Raw genomic sequence first — 19,498 nt, 5'->3', positions numbered from 1 at the left:
TGTTCTGCTGTTTTGAACTGTTTTGACTTTATAATGCACAAGTTAGTGTTTGATCCATCAGTTTCTGTCATCTTTGCATTTAATTGAAGAATTACTAAACTGTTACAGCTCATAACAATGTTTTGTGTCTTAATTTGTATGTTATGTGGCAACTAGCCGTGTAATAAGCTGAGCAAAGTACATCCAGGACAGTTGTTTTCGCTAGCCTTCAGTCTACTACAACAGTGCTCCACTTCAAGTCCGGCTGCCGATAAACCTGTCGGGCTTTATTCTGCAATTAAAAACCTTCTGGATGTCTTAGAAAAAAAAATAAAAACTGCTTTTATTTTAGCTAAAATAAAACAAATAAGACTTTCTCCAGAAGAAAAAAACATTATAGGAATTACTGTGAAAAATTCCTTGCTCTCTTAAACATCCTTTGGGAAATATTTGATGAAGAAAAAAATCACAGGAGGGCGAATAATTTTGACTTCAACTCTATTGAATTTTGGAAGCAAGTACCCAACATGAGTGTGATGTACTGTATTTGTATGTGCTTCTCAGTAACAACAGTAATAACAGTGAGGGAGCGGAGCGAGAGGACACCAGCAGTCACAGTGGCTCCGAGAGCAGCTCCGGGTCCGACAGCGAGAGCGAGAGCAGCTCCACTGACAGCGAGACAACCGAACCGCCACGAGCTGCGTCCCCCGAGGTACTTGTATAAATCTTATACTAATACTAATTTATAATAGACTAATTTATATACAACTTATAATATTTATGTACAACAGGGCTATTCAATTAGTTCGTCATGGGGGCTAGTTCATGAATCGCATCCCAATGAGGGGCCGGAGAGATATGATTTTTCAATATGAGTGAGGACACAGCAGTTTAAGAGCCCATATGTTGTATTTTTGCTCCTTAAGACACCCACGTTGTGTTTTTCCACATTAAAATGTTAATATATAGTATATTGAAACTATATAATATCACTGCATTGTACAATAGGCTTTTTTACAAACATATATATTAATGTTGTATATCAAAGCTGTGCATTGCTTAAGTAGGCTTCTTCTACATTCAGACACGTTCATATGTTATGTTTTGAACTGCATCGCAATTATGGATGCAGCGATTTATAGATTTTGGTTGTACGGTTACGGTTGTAAGTGTAATCATGGTTTCACGGTTATCACGTCTAATGTAAATTTATAGAAGTGTGAACCTATACTGGTCTCACAGTTCGGTTACGATTATCATGCCATCTATTTGGTTCAATTCGATATTTCGGTGCATCACGGTGCATTGACGATGCTTTCCATACACAGTGTTGTATTTTGGGGGGGTGGCTATAACAAGCTGTCTGTGTAAACACACACACACACAGCACCACACTGTCTCTCATTCACACACATACACAAATATACACAGCACCAAACAAACATGCACGCACACGCCAGGTGCGCTTGCTTGCTTGCTCGCTCGGGAGCGATATTGTGAGACCTCCCACTCCTGTTAAAATTACACCAGAGTTACCGACCGCTCCCGCGCTTTATTCGGAAATTTATTCCCGCGCCGCATGAAATCTGGTCGGGTCCTGCGACAATGCACAGGTACAATGCATACAGCCGAGAGGAAAAGAGAGGGAAGGAAGAGTCACGCCAGCAGGTGAAATGGGCCACAGTGAGAGAGAGAAATGGAGTACTTTCATTCCCTCAATCGCAGAGAAAGGGGCTTCTGCTGTAAGTGCCAGTGAAAGACTTTCCAGAAAACACACACACAGTGAAATTTTGAAGTAGTTGGCGCCTGTAGTGTTGTAAATACCCGCGCTCGCCTCCCTCGCGACAGAGCGCATATAAGATAAATGACATCAGTACATAATAAACGGTTATGATTATTACCGAACCGATGAACCGATACCGAATTGTCCGCGTCTGCGTCGCGGTGCACCGAAGAAACTATTAATTTTGACACCCCTATAAATTTAAGCTTTATATTAGGTAAGTATTTAAATAACCTCTTGTTATCATCTGCGTTCATACATAATCATTTAAATAATTTGTAATTATTCATCTGTCATTTCTGTTGTTTACATTGCACTCAAAGCCACGCACGACTCTCACCGCCAAGGCTTGATGTTTTCTACTCTGTGCGCCTGGAAGGTGTGAAAAAGAGCACGCATATTGGCATATATTGTAATATTTGAAATGACGAACTTGCACGCAGAAAAGGCGCGATATGTGAACGGCCCGCTGCTATAGTTAATCCAGTGTGCGTGCGTATTAGCCTTGGTGTTTAAGCTCTGAACTTTAAACTAGCGCACAGGTGGCATTGTTTAGTTGCAGCAGTTTCGTTCCGTGCAACTGCACCGCAGCGTTGAGAAACGTTTAAGCTTAAGTATCCAAATATTTTCGGCTGCTCGCACCACTCGCTTGATGTCAGGTGACTCGCGCTCTGCGCAGCCTTCAACTGCAGCTCGTGCTGTATTGAACAGACACACGTCACTTCATAACTATAGCGGCCGTTTTTCGACTGAACTATTTGGAGGGCTGGAACAAATTGCCACCAATTGAAATAGCCCTGATGTACAATATACTAAAACGATATACTGTGCAGCTCTAGTCTTGGATTTTAGCCTGTTAATTACGCCTCTTTTCATATCACAGCGGGAACAGCCCACGGCTAACAAATGGCTTCTGGACAACTGGTTAAATAAGGTCAACAAGCTCTCTCCTGCTTCTCCGGTGGAAAACAGCAACAGCAGCACGCCGGGAACCAAGTATAAGAAGGAGGGTCGAGATACCAGCTCCAGCAGGAGCTACAGTGGGCAGGGGTCTAAAGAAACTGCAACGTCAGCCGGCCGAGAGCTGCGGCCCAATCAGAAGAGCTCCGAAAGCTGGCGAGGACGCAGTCAGAAATCTCCTGCTCAGAGCGAGGGCGCAAGTCAGTCCGGGCGACGGGTCGTAGGCAAAAAACAGCCCAAAAAACCTGAGAAGCCACCAGTGGTTGAAGAGCCCAAGGGTGGACTTAAAGTTGAAACTGAGCCATCGCCTGAAATCCCGTCACATAGAGCTCGCGCTCCCAATAAAGGCCCGCGCAAACCCAACATCAAAAAAGAGCCCAAAACCTCCTCTCCTCGACCTCCGCCTGACAAGCGCAAGACGAAAGCGGCAAAAGTGCCCAGCAAGTCTCGCGAGTTCATTGAATCGGATTCGTCGACGTCGGATTCTGAAGGCAACGAAAGCGACCCGTTGTCTTCGCAGACGCCGAAAGATTACAGCGAAAACCCCTTGGTGCCACTCTCCAATGTGGTTTCGCCCATTTATGACCCGCCCAGACTGCTGGTGCAGATCAACCTCAGCCTGCTGACCAGAATCCCGGGACGACTCTACAATGAAACGGAGGTTAAGGTGGAGCGAGGGTCTCCGGCAGAGGGAAAAAGCAGCCAGAAGCAGCCCGGAGAAAAGATAACCAGCAAGGAAGGAAGGAAGAGGAAACACAAGGTTGGTGGCAGGTTTTTATTCTCTTTGGTCGGTAGCGCTCTGTATGTTTCCATCCAAAGACGTGATTTAGACTTAATTTTAAAACTGGAACAGTGCTGTAACGGATCACAAATCTCACGGTTCACATCACATTATGGTGTTTTAGTCACGAATCGGACCATTATTCAGATCAGCCAATAAGGAAAGGAGACAAATGTAATTTGCTTTCCGTTTATTACAGAAACAGCACTGCAAGACACTTTTGGTTTTAACGAACAGAACTTAGAATCTGTAATTTTATTAAAAATAAAATGAAGAAAAAATCAGCTGAATAAAAATAAACTGTAAAATACTCACTACTGTGAAAAATTCACTGTTACTACTGTTGCTGATAACCTAAATGTAAAAATCTATCATAATTTGTAGAACCCATATTTATTTTAGTCTTATTTTCAATAAATGATTCAGTTATACTCTCATAAAACTTCCATGTGTCATTGCTAGATGATCATTTTTGAAGAATTATTCAGTGGCGTATTTTTGATCGCTGGTTGTCGCCACCTATTGGTTAAATAATGTAACTGCTGCCCACAACTTTCATTTTTGAGCGTGGTTAAATGCATATGATGGTGATTTTAATCTTTACCATAAACATCAGTGGTTTTATCTAAACTATAAACTGTTCTTCCACTACTTCTGTGTTATTGAACCGTTTGTAACTTCATAACGAACTCAAAAGACTAAAGACTGAATCGCTTTCTTGATTTTTGCGTTTTTCAAACAGATTAAAATGCAGCGATTTGAAGGATTAATAAACATATGCAAATCATTATGTTGTGTCAGTGTTGAGATCGCGTTCTTTTAATGATTAATTGTGCAGCTGAATTCATTAATGCAGGTTAAACAAGTAATCATAGAAATCACCTTTAATAACCTAAGAAACCCGCCACATCCCGAATAACCTACCATAACTACTTCCGTCATCATTACACTTTACAGGAAAGCCTAAATGCTTGCATACATGTGATTTGAATGACATAAGAGGCGATCTCTCTGCGATCGTTACAAATTTAGGATTGATCTACAAGTAAAAAAAAAAAAAAGTATTAATCCACGGGTCACATGTGTTTTGGACCGTGGGTTGTGATCCGTACGAATCACGGATCAACCCTGATTCGTTACACCCCACGCATGACTATCCCAAGTAAAGCTGTGAATCTTTGGGTAGATAGCGAATCGATTCACGATTCATAGGTATCCGATTCATATTGACTATATGATTTTTGTCAATTCTGAACGATTTAATTCACTTCGAGATTCGATCGATTGTTAGATTCTGTAGCCTATTTCTTTTTACACTTTTACATTAGAGTAAATTAAAATATATTTACAAAACTGGAATGTTGGGTGGCACGGTGGCTCAGTGGTTAGCACTGTCACCTCACAGCAAGAAGGTCACTGGTTCGAGTCCCGGCTGGACCAGTTGGCATTTCTGTGTGGAGTTTGGATGTTCTCCCCGTGTTGTTGTGGGTTTCCTCCGGGTGCTCCGGTTTCCCCCACAGTCCAAACACATGCGCTATTGGGGAATTGGATTAATTATTATGGCTGAAGAGATTAAGTTATTTATTAGTTTGTATAAATTTAAGTGGATTGAACATAAAACAAGTAAGTTGTCCTGAAAAACTTTTAAAAAAGCTCATTTTAAATAAAGCAAACATTTTAAGGGTAGTGTGTGTGTGTGTGTGTGTGTGTGTGTGTGTGTGTGTATATATATATATATATATATATATATATATATATATATATATATATATATATATATATATATATATATATATATATATATATATATATATATATATATATATATATATATATATATATATAATTTAACCTGTTTTTTTTTTCCACAGAATGAAGACGATGGTGTGAAACCAGAGAGTAAGAAGTCCAAACTGGATGAGAAGTCTTCACGCAAATCAAGCAGTAATGAGTACGTTCTGCTTTAATCCCCTCAATAATTGAAGTTAAGATGAAGATAATCTCCTCATTAAACACAAGCTCACATGTACTGGAAAGGGTTTAAGTGTAACAGTGTTTATACGATACAAACTACTTGACCGTGCTGCTTGCAAGGTTTCTTTATAAAACACAAAGCAAATATTACAATGATGTTGATGATCATTGTTCAAATATAATCTGTAAAAACAAAACAAATGCATGACATTTCCCTTTTAAATTCAGTTCATTTCAACTTGATCCATCTAAAATGTGGTAGTAAATGGAAATGTTAGATGTAAACAATGCAAATTGCTTTTCTAGGGGACGTATTTTAAATAATTATTGTACAAAAAAAGCAAAGAAAGAAACATTGTTCCACTTTTACATTGTAGATATCAGTAACTAGGCAAATGGTAAACCCTAAACTTGATAGAGGTTTGTTTAGACGTATTAATATATTGAGATTTTCAATTATATATTGTAAATGATGTAATTGATATGATTTGCAAATACACACACAATATATACTTTATATAGAAGGCAGAAATTTTATGCACTGCAACTGATGATCAATAGTAAAAATCACAAATTTGACCTCTTCCCAACAGGGAAAACCAGCAGCAATCAAGAATGCATGATTATATGGTGTCATGGCTTTGCAATCAAAAAAATGTGATTTATAATGAAAGTCAATGGGGTCAAAACGGCCCCCAACATAATAAAAGGGTAGCCAATTTGCCCTGAGTGTGTTGAGTTTTTAGTTTTTTTTAAATTCCAAGGTTTTTCTCAAAATATGTGTCAGAATAAGATTAGTCATCAAAAAATCTGTTCATTTGCTAAAACACAGAGAAAGTCGTGGCCAAATAAACTCAAAATCACCCCAGAGTGGATGAAAATGACCCAACAGCACACAAGGGTTAATGTGCGAAAATATCAGATTCAGCGTGTAATAACCCTTCATCTGAAATCTTCTCTATAGATCTTCCAAGCGCGCTCCGGAAAAAGAGAAGGAGTCTGCGCCGTCTCCCTCCATCACACTGCAGCGGACGCCCAAATCTGAGCAGCAGGGACGCAAGCGGACCCTCAGCCAGTCCTCCAGCACAGTCACCAGCAAAGACAAGAGCAGCTCCAGCTCCAGACACCGCAGAGGAGACGACAAACCCCAGCGCAGGGAGGCCAAGGTCTGGTTCACAGAGAGACAGACACACACATATACATATATACATATATATGTATGTGTGTGTGTATATATATATATATATATATATATATAATTTTTTTTTTTATGTGTGTGTGTATATATACACTGTTCATTCTTTTCTAAATGTAGATGTGGAGCACATACACACACTAGCTATGTTAGTCTTAAGGATATCTAAAAGCCAGTGTGCTGAGTCAATTGGTCATAAGATCTAAAATTCATAAGTCAAAGTTTATAAGACATATACACATCTAAAGCTTGCAGTGTATCTCTTCTGCCTAAATGGATAAATGTTTTTTTCTTTTGACGTCACCTCATACTTCAATTTCTCGTCAAATCATCTTACCGATGCTGCCTAGCATCTGACATGCCCCGACCTCTTCAGTACACTTCATATTTGATCCGCTTGAGCTCAACCACTCTCACTGGCAGAGCTGTGATGAAAACAAAACGCTATTGGCTGTTTTTTAATAAAGGGGAGGAGCTACTCTTTGTCCTGCCTTCTCTTCGTGGTTCAGTTCGGTTCTTGTAAGTTCCGACTTCGCAAGTTTGATATGGAAAACAAACCCCCGAAGACACATCGGGTAAATCTTTAAAGGGAACAGTGTACTTCATAATCTCATTCACATCAGCCTGGCTACGATGTTTCACTGTCTTAGCAGTAAAATGAAACTATGAAATGAGGAACTGCCTATTTTCATTTTGATATTAGCAACTTAACAGACACCAGAAATGTTAAGGCGTCTAGCTGCATATGTATATGACCGTCATCTTTAATGTAGGCATATTTATAACAAAACAGAGCCTATAACATCACTGCCTCTTTGCATTTCCATTGAAAAATCTGAAAAACACCCTCTCTTTTGGTGAATATCAGTTTTAATAATCAATAATGGAAATAAATAATACAGTAAGTTTACACAAGGAGGTCTGATGGTTAGTTCCAATCCCAATCAGACACACCTGAGCTAGCTAATCAAGCTGTTACTAGGCCTTCTAGAAACATCCTTGCAGGTGTGTTAAGACAAGTTGGAGCTAAAATCTGCAGGACACCGGACCTCCAGGAAGTTTGGACACCCCTGTGCTAGGTGAAACGCCAGTGTTGACGTGCATCGTTTTCATTCTAAAATGCTGTTTTAAAACTGAACGCATAATGTAAACGGGGCCTAGTTAATAGGGATGAAACGATTCACTGATCTTATGATTTGATTCAATTCGATTTAAATTTATTTATTTTTCTTAATAAAACGAGATTGTAAACATGTTACAGAAAATAAAAAGATATCATTTTATTAGACGACTGCGCGAACCCTAATTGCGAATGTTTGGAATAATCAACAATCACACGTTTATGCATCAGAGCTGATGTTTACGAAGCGTTTGCAAAGCTTTTACTCCTGTAATTATGAATATTTCATGAATGAGGTCCATTGTGTTTACGAGCTTGAGTACATTTCATTTTTTGTGACATTTGTGGTTTCTTCTTTTAATTTTTTCCCCACAGGAGAAAAGCTCTAAAACGGAGAATCCAGTTTCGGTGCCACCGCTCTCTGAGGGCTCCAAATCTAGATCTAAGCTCCTGTTTGAGGACAGGTAAGGAGGCTTTGGTGTTTTAAATGTGTAAAGTTTATTTATTATTATATTTTTTGCTTTATTAGGTTCATCTTAGATCAGATATAAAATAACACTGTAATTACTAGCTGAATAATATTGATATATGTAGATATATTCTCACTGGCCACTTTATTAGGTACACCTTACTAGTACCAGGTTGGACCCCCTTTTGCCTTTTAGTGCAGCCTTAATCCTTCATGGCAGAGATTCAACAAGGAACTGGAAATATTCCTCAGATTTCAGTTCATATCGTCATGATCGCATCACGCCTAGATACTTCCATTCCACCACATCCCAAAGGTGTGTTCTATTGGATTGAGTGACTATCTGGTGACTGTGGAGGCCATTTGAGTACAGTGAACTCATTGTCATGAGTTATGTCACTGTTATGACATGGTGCGTTATCTTGCTGGAAGTAGCCATCAGAAGATGAGTACACTGTGGTCATAAAGGGATGGACATGGTCAGCAACAATACTCAGGTAGGCTGTGGAGTTGACACGATGCTCAATTGGTACTAATGGACCCAAAGTGTGCCAAGAAAATATCCCCCACACCATTACATCACCACCACCAGCCTGAACCATTGATACAAGGCAGGATGGATCCATGCTTTCATGTTGTTAATGCCAAATTCTGACCCGACCATCCGAATGTGGCAGCAGGAATGGAGACTCATCAGACCAGGCAACGTTTCTCCAATCTTCTATTGTCCAGTTTTGGTGAGCCTGTGTGAATTGTAGCCTCAGTTTCCTGTTCTTAGCTGACAGGAGTGGCACCCGGTGTGGTCTTCTGCTGCTGTAGCCCATCTGCCTCAAGGTTGGACGTGTTGTGTGTTCAGAGATGCTCTTCTGCAGACCTCGGTTGTAACGAGTGCTTATTTGAGTTACTGTTGCCTTTCTATTAGCTGGAACCAGTCTGGCCATTCTCCTCTGACCTCTGACATCAATAAGGCGTTTGCACCCCCAGAACTGCCGCTCACTGGATATTTCCTCTTTGTCAGACCATTCTCTGTAAACCCTAGAGATGGTTGTGCGTGAAAAATCCCAGTAGATCAGCAGTTTCTGAAATACTCAGACCAGCCCGTCTGGCACCAACAACCATGTCAAGTTCAAAGTCACTTAAATCCCCTTTCTCCCCCATTCTGATGGTCGGTTTGAACTGCAGCAGATCGTCTTGACCATCTCTACATGCCTAAACGCATTGAGTTGCTGCCATGTGATTGGCTGATTAGAAATTTGCATTAGTAAGCAGTTGGACCGGTGTGCCTAATAAAGTGGCCAGTGAGTGTAAATAATATGCCATAGAAATCAGGCACTGATACGATTCACCAAACAAGAAATGATCAGGAAAACACAATTATACACTAAATAAGCATAAAATTAAGGTAATAAGATCAAATATCACATCTATACACAGAAACATGCCTGCATAAAATAACATGAAAAAAAATAATACTGTAAAGTTTTCTTGTAATGCTTTTACACTGTGATCAATTCTGTCATGTTTCAATGCTGTTTGTGAATTCATAGATTTCATAAACATGTATTTATATTTTATTTTATATTTTTATTAGATATTTTTATATTTAATAATTATAAAATTTTTATATTATAAAAATATTATTTTAATATATATTATATATATATATATTATCTATTTTGTTCATTTTAATGTTTAAAGTTTTATTTTATTATATTTTTGCTTAATTTTATTTTATAATATATATTTTTATTTTATATTATATCATTTTTAATCTTATATTATATTTTTTCTTTGTTATATTTTTTTATTTTATACTTATAAATTTTTTTTTTTTATTATTTTAAATCAGTTTATTTTTATATTAATATGTTTGGTATTTTATTATATTTTATACTATATAATTTCTATATTTTATTGTTTTGGTATTTTATTATATAATATTTTATTTTATATTTTTATATCTTTTTATTATTTTGATTTTATTATATTTTTTGCTTAATATATTTTTATATTATATAATTTTTTCTTTTGTTATATTTTTATTTTGTATTATTTCTTACTTTATTTTTATTTCTCTTTTATTATATTAATTTTTAATTAATCCTTTTTTATATAAAATATTTTTGTATTTTATTATGTTATAATTTATATTATATACTATTTTCTATATTTTATTGTTTATATTTTTATATATTTTTTATTAATCCTTTGTTTTATTTTATTTGTTTATTTTTATGTTAAATTTTTTTTAGTATTTTTATTTTATTAATTGTTTTACTTAATATATTTAATTTTATATAATTTTGTTGTTTTTATTAATATTATTTTTCTTTTATTTCAAATTTTATAGTGTTTATTTTTAATTAATTTTAAATTAATTTGTGTATTTATATTTTTGTATTTTATCATATTTTATATTATATAATCTTATATATTTTATTGTTTTATATATATATATATATATATATATATATATATATATATATATATATTTATTTATTTATTTATTTATTTTTATATATATATATATATATATATATATATATATATATATATATATATATATATATATATATATATATATATATATATATATATTACATTATTTTGTTTGTTATTTTTGTTTTATTGCATATATTTTTAATTATATTAATTTTTTATTAATTTAAAATAAATAAAATAAAGCAATATAAAAAAATACTTTTACACTTTTTACAAAAGAAATAACACGTGCACTATTTTATTAGGTTTGGTTGATTGTACATTTTCCCCAACTCACTGCTCTTTTAATGCATTGCTCCTGAGTAAATGACTGCGTTAGAGTAAAAAACAATCCCACGTCTGAATTCCAGGGTTCATTCGGCTGACCATTACCTTCAAGAAGCCAAGAAGCTGAAACACAATGCGGATGCTCTGGTGAGGGTCTGTTTACCCTGCTTACAGTTCTTGACGTCCATGTAAAATAATCTGCATGATATTTTCTGTGACCCCTGAACTTTTGTGTTTGTCCTCCACCAGACTAATCATGTGTAATAATATACTGTTTCAAACTCATGGCTCAGACCTCTGTTAGGGCAAGTGGAAAGAATTTTAAGATTTGTATGTGGTAAATGAAGTAATATTAGAAATTTTTATTTGAAATTTGTATTCTTTTTCACATATTTCACAAGTGATTTTTAACAGGCCAAGAAAAGTTTCAATATATTTATAATAATATTTGTTTCATATAGAGAAAGTCTTATTTCTTTTAGTTTTTCTTGGAATAAAAGCAGCTTTATTTTTTATTAACATTTTAAAGGCCAATATTATTGTTATTATTATTAACATTATTATTATTATTATTATTATTATTATTATTATTATTAACATTATTATTATTGTTATTAAGAAATTAATATATTTATTCTTAGTGCATTAAGAAATTAACAAATATTCATTAAGTTAATGTATTTATTTAAAATATTATTACATTTAAAACATTTTTTAAATCAATGTTATTATTATTATTACTATTATTGTTTAGAAATTAAAAAATAATCGTTAAATTAATATATTTATAATTCTAAATAATATATTTATTCTTAATTTATTAATAATAATTGAGAAATAATCATTAAATGAATATATTTATTAATAATATATAATTATTTAAAAACATTTTAGGGTCATTATTATTATTATTATTATTATTATTATTATTATTATTATTATTATCAAGACATTAAGATATAATTATTAAATTAGTATATTTATAATTACAAATAACATATTTATTTTTAATGTATTAAGAAATAATCATTAAATGAATATATTTATTATTAATATTTAATTATTTTAAAACATTTATAAGGTCAATATTATTATTATTATTATTATTATTAGGAAATTTAGATATAATTATTAAATTAGTATATTTATATTTAATATATTTATTGTTAATGCATTATTAATAAATAATCATTAAATTAATATAATTATTAATACATTATAAAAAAACAATTTCTGTATACAAATAAATATATTTTGTTCAGATTGTCTACAAACCTATTTTTTTATTCTTTTTTTAAATTTTTCGTGTTTAAATATTAAGTGATTTTTAACAGATTAAAGAAAGTTTCACTGTATTTTCTATAATATTTATTTATTCATTTATTTTTGTGGAGAAAGTCTTTTTCATTTTAGTTAATAATAAAAGCAATGTTAATTTATTAAAAAAAAATGTAGGTCAATATTATTTTTAAGAAATTAAGATATAATAATTTAATATATTTATAATTATAAATAAGATATTTATACATAAAGAAATAATAAATTAAAATATTTATTAATATATTATGAAAATAATTGCTATATATTTTTTCAGATTGTTTGGAGAACATTTTTTTTTTCATAGTTTTAATTAAGAAATTAAATTAATATATTTACAATTATAAATATATTCTTAATATAGTAGTAAGAAATAATTAAGTTAATACATTTATTAATATATTACATAAATTAATAAATAATTACTATATATTAAGAGTTATATATTATTAGTTTTTCTTGGAACAAGAGCATTTTTTTTAAGTTCATTTAACATTTTTACATTTTACTAACAAACAACCCTTAAAGAAATAATAATCGAGAAAATTATAAATACAAAAAAAGAAAAATATAAGACAATAATAATAAAATAAAACCAAATGACACAAATATTGCGGGGCAGATGTCTATATTTACTGTATACAACAATGTTACAATTCGAGTAATGAAAGATTACAAACCGATGTATTATTATTGTCAAGAGCTAGCCAGGGTGATCAGTCTAGATCTAGGTGGAGAGTAACTTAACTTAAGAAATAAAGGCCTTCCCAATTTTAACAAACATTCTTATGTCTTTCAAGGGAGTATCTAGAAAAAAATAATGTTAAGGTCAAAATTATTATTAAGAAATCAAGATATAATAATTAAATTAATATATTAATAATAAATAATTATAAATTATATATTTATTCTTAATTCATTTTATTATTTATTTTATTTTTAAGGTCAATATTATTATTAAGTAATTAAGAAACAGTAAAAAAATATATACCTCATATTAAGAAATACATATTGTTAAGATTGTGTGGATTTCCAAAAACGTGCCTAATAATTATACTTACTTGCCTAGTTAACATAATCTAGTTATTGCGTTTTAATCTAAATACTAGTATCTTGCAAAATAAGTAGAAAAATATCTTTTAAAAGTCATAATTTTCTCAATATTTAGATTTTTATTCTTTATCTCTCAGGTTCCAGATATGTAAGCTAAATATCTCAGCTAAATATTTCCTATAAAACCGTACATCAGTAAATATGTGAATGGAATTAGCTTTTTTATTTCATAAACTGACACTTAAAACTACTTTTGGGGTCACATTTGATCATTTGTCTTGTTTTGAATCTGTCAAAAGAACATTATTACATGTTTGCTATTGAAATTGATCTTTTTTTGTGGTGTTTTCTGCAGATGGACAGATTTGAGAAGGCGGTGTATTACCTGGACGCTGTGGTGTCTTTCATTGAGTGTGGAAACGCCCTGGAGAAAAACGCCCAGGAGGCCAAATCCCCCTTCCCCATGTATGCAGAAACCGTGGAGCTCATCAAGTAAGAGTTCAGAGGAGCTGAAATGCATTTTCTTTATGCTGCTTCGGAAGAGTTTGCTCACAGATGTGTGTTTTTGTTAGGTACACTATGAAGCTAAAGAGCTACATGGCACCAGATGCGACCTCTCAAGACAAAAGGCTAGCAGTGCTATGGTACGTAGTAGAAACGGCACATTTTTGTGATTTCCTTAATGCTGAGTGTACACCAAAGTGTTTTTGTGTTGTCAATCTTAGCGCTGCATTTTGCGCATGCAGGGTAGCAAGGCACTAAAGGGGCTCAAATACCAGAAGCGCCGCTCGGCGACGCGACGCGTAGCGCCATGCATTTTAGAATTCTAAACATAGGTTTCTATCAGGGAACACACACCGGCATCGCAAGTCATGACTCAGGACACTGTTCATATTTCTGCCGCGCCACAGAGCGCCATCTGATTAGTTTCATTTTAAATAGCATGCGAATGTGCGCGTCTGGTGTGCGATACTTTCAACTGTCGTGTCGCGGTGCCGAGGGCGCATCCAGTGTGTGACGCCCTTAAGGCTTCGCCACATTTTCCTGCTACTTGTGTACTCTAGTGAGAACATAGTATAAATGTATTTATTTTATTTCCATATATTTGATATAATATTTTAGATATATTTATTTTATTATGTAATATTTTATTATTTATTATTTTATTTTATTTTTTATTTAATTTAATACATTTATTAATTTATTTTATCTTTTATTTTAATATCTTTTGTTTTTTATTTTATTATATTTTGTTTTATATATTTTTTATATTTTATTTTATATTAAATAATTAATTTTGTTATTATTTTTAGTTTTATATCAAATATTTTATTTTATATTAAATTTATCTTTATATTTATGTATTATATTATATTTGATATTTTTATATTTTATTTGATATTTTTGTATTTTGTTTTAATATTTTATTTTATATTAACTTTTTGTCTTAATTTTATATCATATAATTTTAGATTTTATTTATCTTTATATTTATATTTATGTATATTATTATGTTTTAAATTATATAATATTTAATATTTTTATATTTTATTGTGTTTTTTATTTTTTATTTCAATTTATATTATGTTTTATTTTATATTATACATATTTTTATTTTATTATTCTATATTTTTATTTTAAATTTGATATTATATTTATTTATAATATAAATAAATGGCACCAAATGCGACCTCTCAAGACAAAAGGCTAGCAGTGCTATGGTACGTAGCAGAAACGTTACATTTCAGGTCAACGGTTTTCGATTTACAACAGCACTAGTCGTTTTCCCTAATGCTGAGTGTCCACCCAAGAGATTTTCTTGAGTTTTTGTCTCATTTGTCTGCTACTTGTGTATTCTATTGAGAAGATATTATAAATAAATGTATTTACTTTCTTATTTTTATATACTTTATCTTATGTTTTATATATAGATTTCTATTCTATTTTATATTAAATAATTTTATTTTATATTATACATGTATTAACACAAGTTGCATTAGTTATTGTTAGTAAATGCATTAGTTAACATGAATTGACAATGAATAACGCACCCTATTAGGTATTACTTGACCTTTGCTATAGCTAACTAAACATTTATTCATGTGTTAGTGCATTAATGCATTAGTAAACATGATCTAACAATAAACAACGACGCTGTTCGGCATTAATTAATCTGTTAATTTACACATGCTAATGCTTCTCTACATGAACAGCTTAATTAGTTGATGTTTACTTACTCACACACTTATAACATGTATTTATTAATGATTAGATAACTTCACCTAACAATGAGCAACACATTTATTCAGCAAAACTGAATCCTTAATGTAACGTATAATGTTAGGTTATGCGCATCAGGTAAATCAAGTACTACACCACCTTTGTTCATGTTGACGACTCGCATACTAATGCGTACTAATTGGTAGAGCTTATGATAAGTTCATAGTTCCTGATCAACGTCAGGGACAAAGGAGGACTCTATTGGAATGCATTACATCGAAGCCTCAACTGTTTAACTCTTTACTAACATGATTTATCCTTAAAGCATTTGTTAATAGGATTAGGATCCTTAATGTAGTGTAGACTATTCCAACATTACCTAATACTTTACTAACATTCATTAACTCTTTACTAACATGATTTACCCTTAAAGCATTTGTTAATAGGATTAGGATCCTTATTGTAGTGTACACTATTCCAACATTACCTAATACTTTACTAACATTCATTAACTCTTTACTAACACGACTTAACCAATTTAAATAAGATAAAACAGCGCCCTCAAGTGGACAGGAATGGTGAAAAATGCTGTATCGGTCTTTGTCAGTCACGTGCGTTTGTTGTGTGTGACGTCACACCTGCACCATTTTTGTGGTATCGCTTCCTGAGACAACTTGAGAGACGCATAATAACGCAAGAGAGATCCATGCCAAAAAAAAAGGTCAAGCTGGAGAAGTAGAAGGAAATCGAGAGTACACAGGACCGCAATAAACTAAACAAAGATGCCAGGGATCGTCATTTTGATAAACTGTCTTATATTCAGGATATAGATCCGTTTAAATTAATTGCAAACCAACGCAGTGCGCTGCCGCCTACCCACTGCTGACATGTCATGCTGTATATCATCAATGTCTTAACATACGTTGTTTTGGTTTAAACACCATTAAACCACAGTAAGTATTTTTAATTATGTTTTATTTCATTAGTTACATCTAATATTTACATTAACAAACTACTGGACAGATGTTTGTATCCAAAATATTTGACAAATATGAACAATAAATGTAATGAAAGCAACAGAACAAAACATGTAGATACTATTATAATATTATTTAGTCAAATACACTGAGTGCACAGAGAACAACAACAAAAAAACATTAAATAAATGAATACACCCAAATATTAAGATATGTTAAACACAAATACAGATATTATGATAAAAGCTGAAAACCTGTAACCATTGACTTCCATTGTGTGGGATTGGGTTTTAAAACCACAGCGGTTCGAACTGTAGTTCTGCCGAATGGGCAGTATTATTAGCTATAAATGTGGGAGAGCGTTGATATTATGTGATTGTATTGTATTGCAATATGGAACAGTTAAGAGTTGATGTTAAATCAAAAGTAATTCACAAATACTTGAAAATGAGATGATTTAATGACAGTAATTCTCTATGGTTACAACTGAATTAGTTACAAAATAACTGTATAAAATGATCAAATATGAAATGATAACGGGAAGTTTAACCTCCCAAAGGAGCTGCTGAAACAGTTCTACACCTCCATCATTGAATCAGTCATCTGCACATCAATAACTGTCTGGTTTAGCTCAGCTACTAAATACGATCTCCAAAGACTACGTCGAATAGTTCGGACTGCTGAGCGAATCACTGGTACAACCCTTCCTACTCCCCAAGAACTGTACTTATCCAGAGCGAGCAGAAGGGCTGCCAAAATCACTCTGGACCCCTCACACCCAGCACACTGCCTCTTTGAACTTCTACCTTCTGGTCGACGCTACAGAGCACTGCGCACCAAAACAGCCCCACACAGAAACAGTTTCTTCCCTCAGGCAATCCATCTCATGAACACTTGATGATAATAATTGTGGAACCAACATCACTACTTGCCATACACTTTTATACACATATACACTTATTTAACAACACACTTTACATGCCCATTTGCACATAACAGCTGCACATATAACGTTGTATATAGTAATAAACACGTACATACACTTGTCCATCTGTATATTTGCACTCACTACATCAATTTTTTTTTAAATATATTTATTATCTGTTTTTTGTCCTGTCTCTGTAATGCTGTTGCACTGTAGAAGCTCTGTCACCAAAACAAATTCCTAGTATGTGTGAACATACCTGGCAATAAAGCTCTTTCTGATTCTGATTCTGATAAAAGCATATGATATAAACTGTACCCAGCTTAAATGTAAATTAAAGTTACCAGAGGTAGAAGGGGAGACACAGGGGGAGGGAGAGAGAGACAAAGAGAGCAGGCCCAGAAGTTAGCCTGATTGCAGTAGAGTCAGAGAAGATAGACTCCAGAGAAGGAGAGGAGAAAAGCAGACCAGGAAAAGACAGGCCAGCAAAAGAAAAGAGACAGAGCAGCGTTTTACCATCTATTTTGTATCTTTCTTGACCATGTGACTAAAGCCCAAATGTTGAGACATTCAAACTGACCAATCAACATGTGACCACATCGTAAAACCCCCAAAGTCCACACACCAGGCCCTGATCTTATCAGTATCTGCCTTTGGAGTCAGTATGGACCTTCTTGAGTCAAAAATTCATGTTTTGTCATATAAACATACGCATATAATAATTTAGCCTCTTACAATTGTATTTGTTGGTTTTCCTACTGTGCAGTCAGTGGTTACAGATTTTCAGCCTTCGTCATATCTTTATTAGTGTAAAGAGAAAAAATAACCTCATAAAGGTTTAGAACCACTTGATGGCAAGTAAATAGTAAAGTAAATAGCAAGTAAACAGTAAGTCACTGAGATACTGCATTCCTCTCACACAGATTGTTCTCTCAAAAATAAAAGCTTTCCCTGAGAAACTTGATGTTCATTTCGCAATGGTATTGCCTTTAACTAAAAAAAAACCTGTTAAGATTGATTACAGTAATATGTTCACCAACAGAATTTGATGCTCGCTCGCTCAAGTGTTGCGTTTCACTCTGGAAACTGTACGTTGGCTTGCAGAAGTATTGCTTTTGCCACAAGAAGGATGAAAAATGTCACGTATTTTATCCTTCCGCCTCATTATTTACGTCACAAAAAGGTTTTGTTACGAAGAATGCAAAAGTCTTGCCAACTAATGCAGAGTTTCTCAAGGGAATGAATAGCTATGCAAGAGATCCTCATAGCATTGAAATATTCAAGTTCAATCATTATCAGTGATGCCTTAAAAACATTGAACGCGATAATTAATCACGTCATGAATGTTTGAAGCCATTTTTTTATCTGAGTCTGACTTTAGCAGTGAAGCAAATGGAGTTGAAGCTGTTAACCAAGGTAATGTGAATGCAATGTGTTTTTAATAATCAATGTCTCTGTCTCTGCAGTCTTCGGTGTCAAGCGCTCCTGTATTTGAGGCTTTTCAAGCTACGGAAAGAAAGTGCACTGAAATACTCTAAAACACTCACTGAACACTTGAAGGTAACATCATTTTCTTTTAAAATGACTCTAATATGGGGCTGTAACTATTCAGTATCTGCTGCTGTTCAAAGGTTTGTGGTCTGTAAGATTTTTGAGATATTTATTTCATGTAAAAGGCTGTAACACATAAATTTATTACAATTTAAAGTGATTTCTTTTATTATTGTAATGATTTAGAATGTATTATTGTATTACATTAAAACAGGAAATCCTTTTTGATATTATAATTTGATGGATAGTGTACACTACTAATTTTTTGGGGGAAATATTCAATTATTTGACTTGAAAGTCCCTTGGTTTATTTCTTAAATAAAAAAAATCTTACTGACCCCAGACTTTTTTTAACTATAGTGTATTTCTAAAAAGTCTAGTATAACAAAATCTCTAAAATATACACTCACCGGCCACCTTACTAG

The 19,498-nt window shown here is 33.2% G+C and overlaps 1 protein-coding gene across 3 annotated transcripts in view; it reads left to right on the top strand.

Annotated features, from left to right (window-relative positions):
* aff4 (AF4/FMR2 family, member 4) overlaps window positions 1–19,498 on the top strand; it is a 92,676-nt gene that overhangs the window by 61,638 nt on the left and 11,540 nt on the right. For 2 of the 3 annotated variants that reach the window (XM_056445740.1, XM_056445738.1), the window contains 9 exons: window positions 544–691; window positions 2,646–3,482; window positions 5,375–5,454; window positions 6,442–6,643; window positions 8,168–8,256; window positions 11,114–11,183; window positions 13,756–13,892; window positions 13,973–14,044; window positions 18,989–19,082. In XM_056445740.1, the coding sequence (XP_056301715.1) occupies window positions 544–691; window positions 2,646–3,482; window positions 5,375–5,454; window positions 6,442–6,643; window positions 8,168–8,256; window positions 11,114–11,183; window positions 13,756–13,892; window positions 13,973–14,044; window positions 18,989–19,082 (1,729 nt within the window). The remainder of the gene's footprint in view (window positions 1–543; window positions 692–2,645; window positions 3,483–5,374; window positions 5,455–6,441; window positions 6,644–8,167; window positions 8,257–11,113; window positions 11,184–13,755; window positions 13,893–13,972; window positions 14,045–18,988; window positions 19,083–19,498) is intronic. The other variant, XM_056445739.1, reaches the window with a different exon arrangement.

The sequence above is a fragment of the Danio aesculapii genome, chromosome 21 (genome assembly GCF_903798145.1).
Source record: "Danio aesculapii chromosome 21, fDanAes4.1, whole genome shotgun sequence".
NCBI classification, from domain to species: domain Eukaryota; kingdom Metazoa; phylum Chordata; class Actinopteri; order Cypriniformes; family Danionidae; genus Danio; species Danio aesculapii.
Note: the sequence above shows the minus strand (reverse complement) of the source record. Positions and strands in the feature narration are given on the sequence as shown.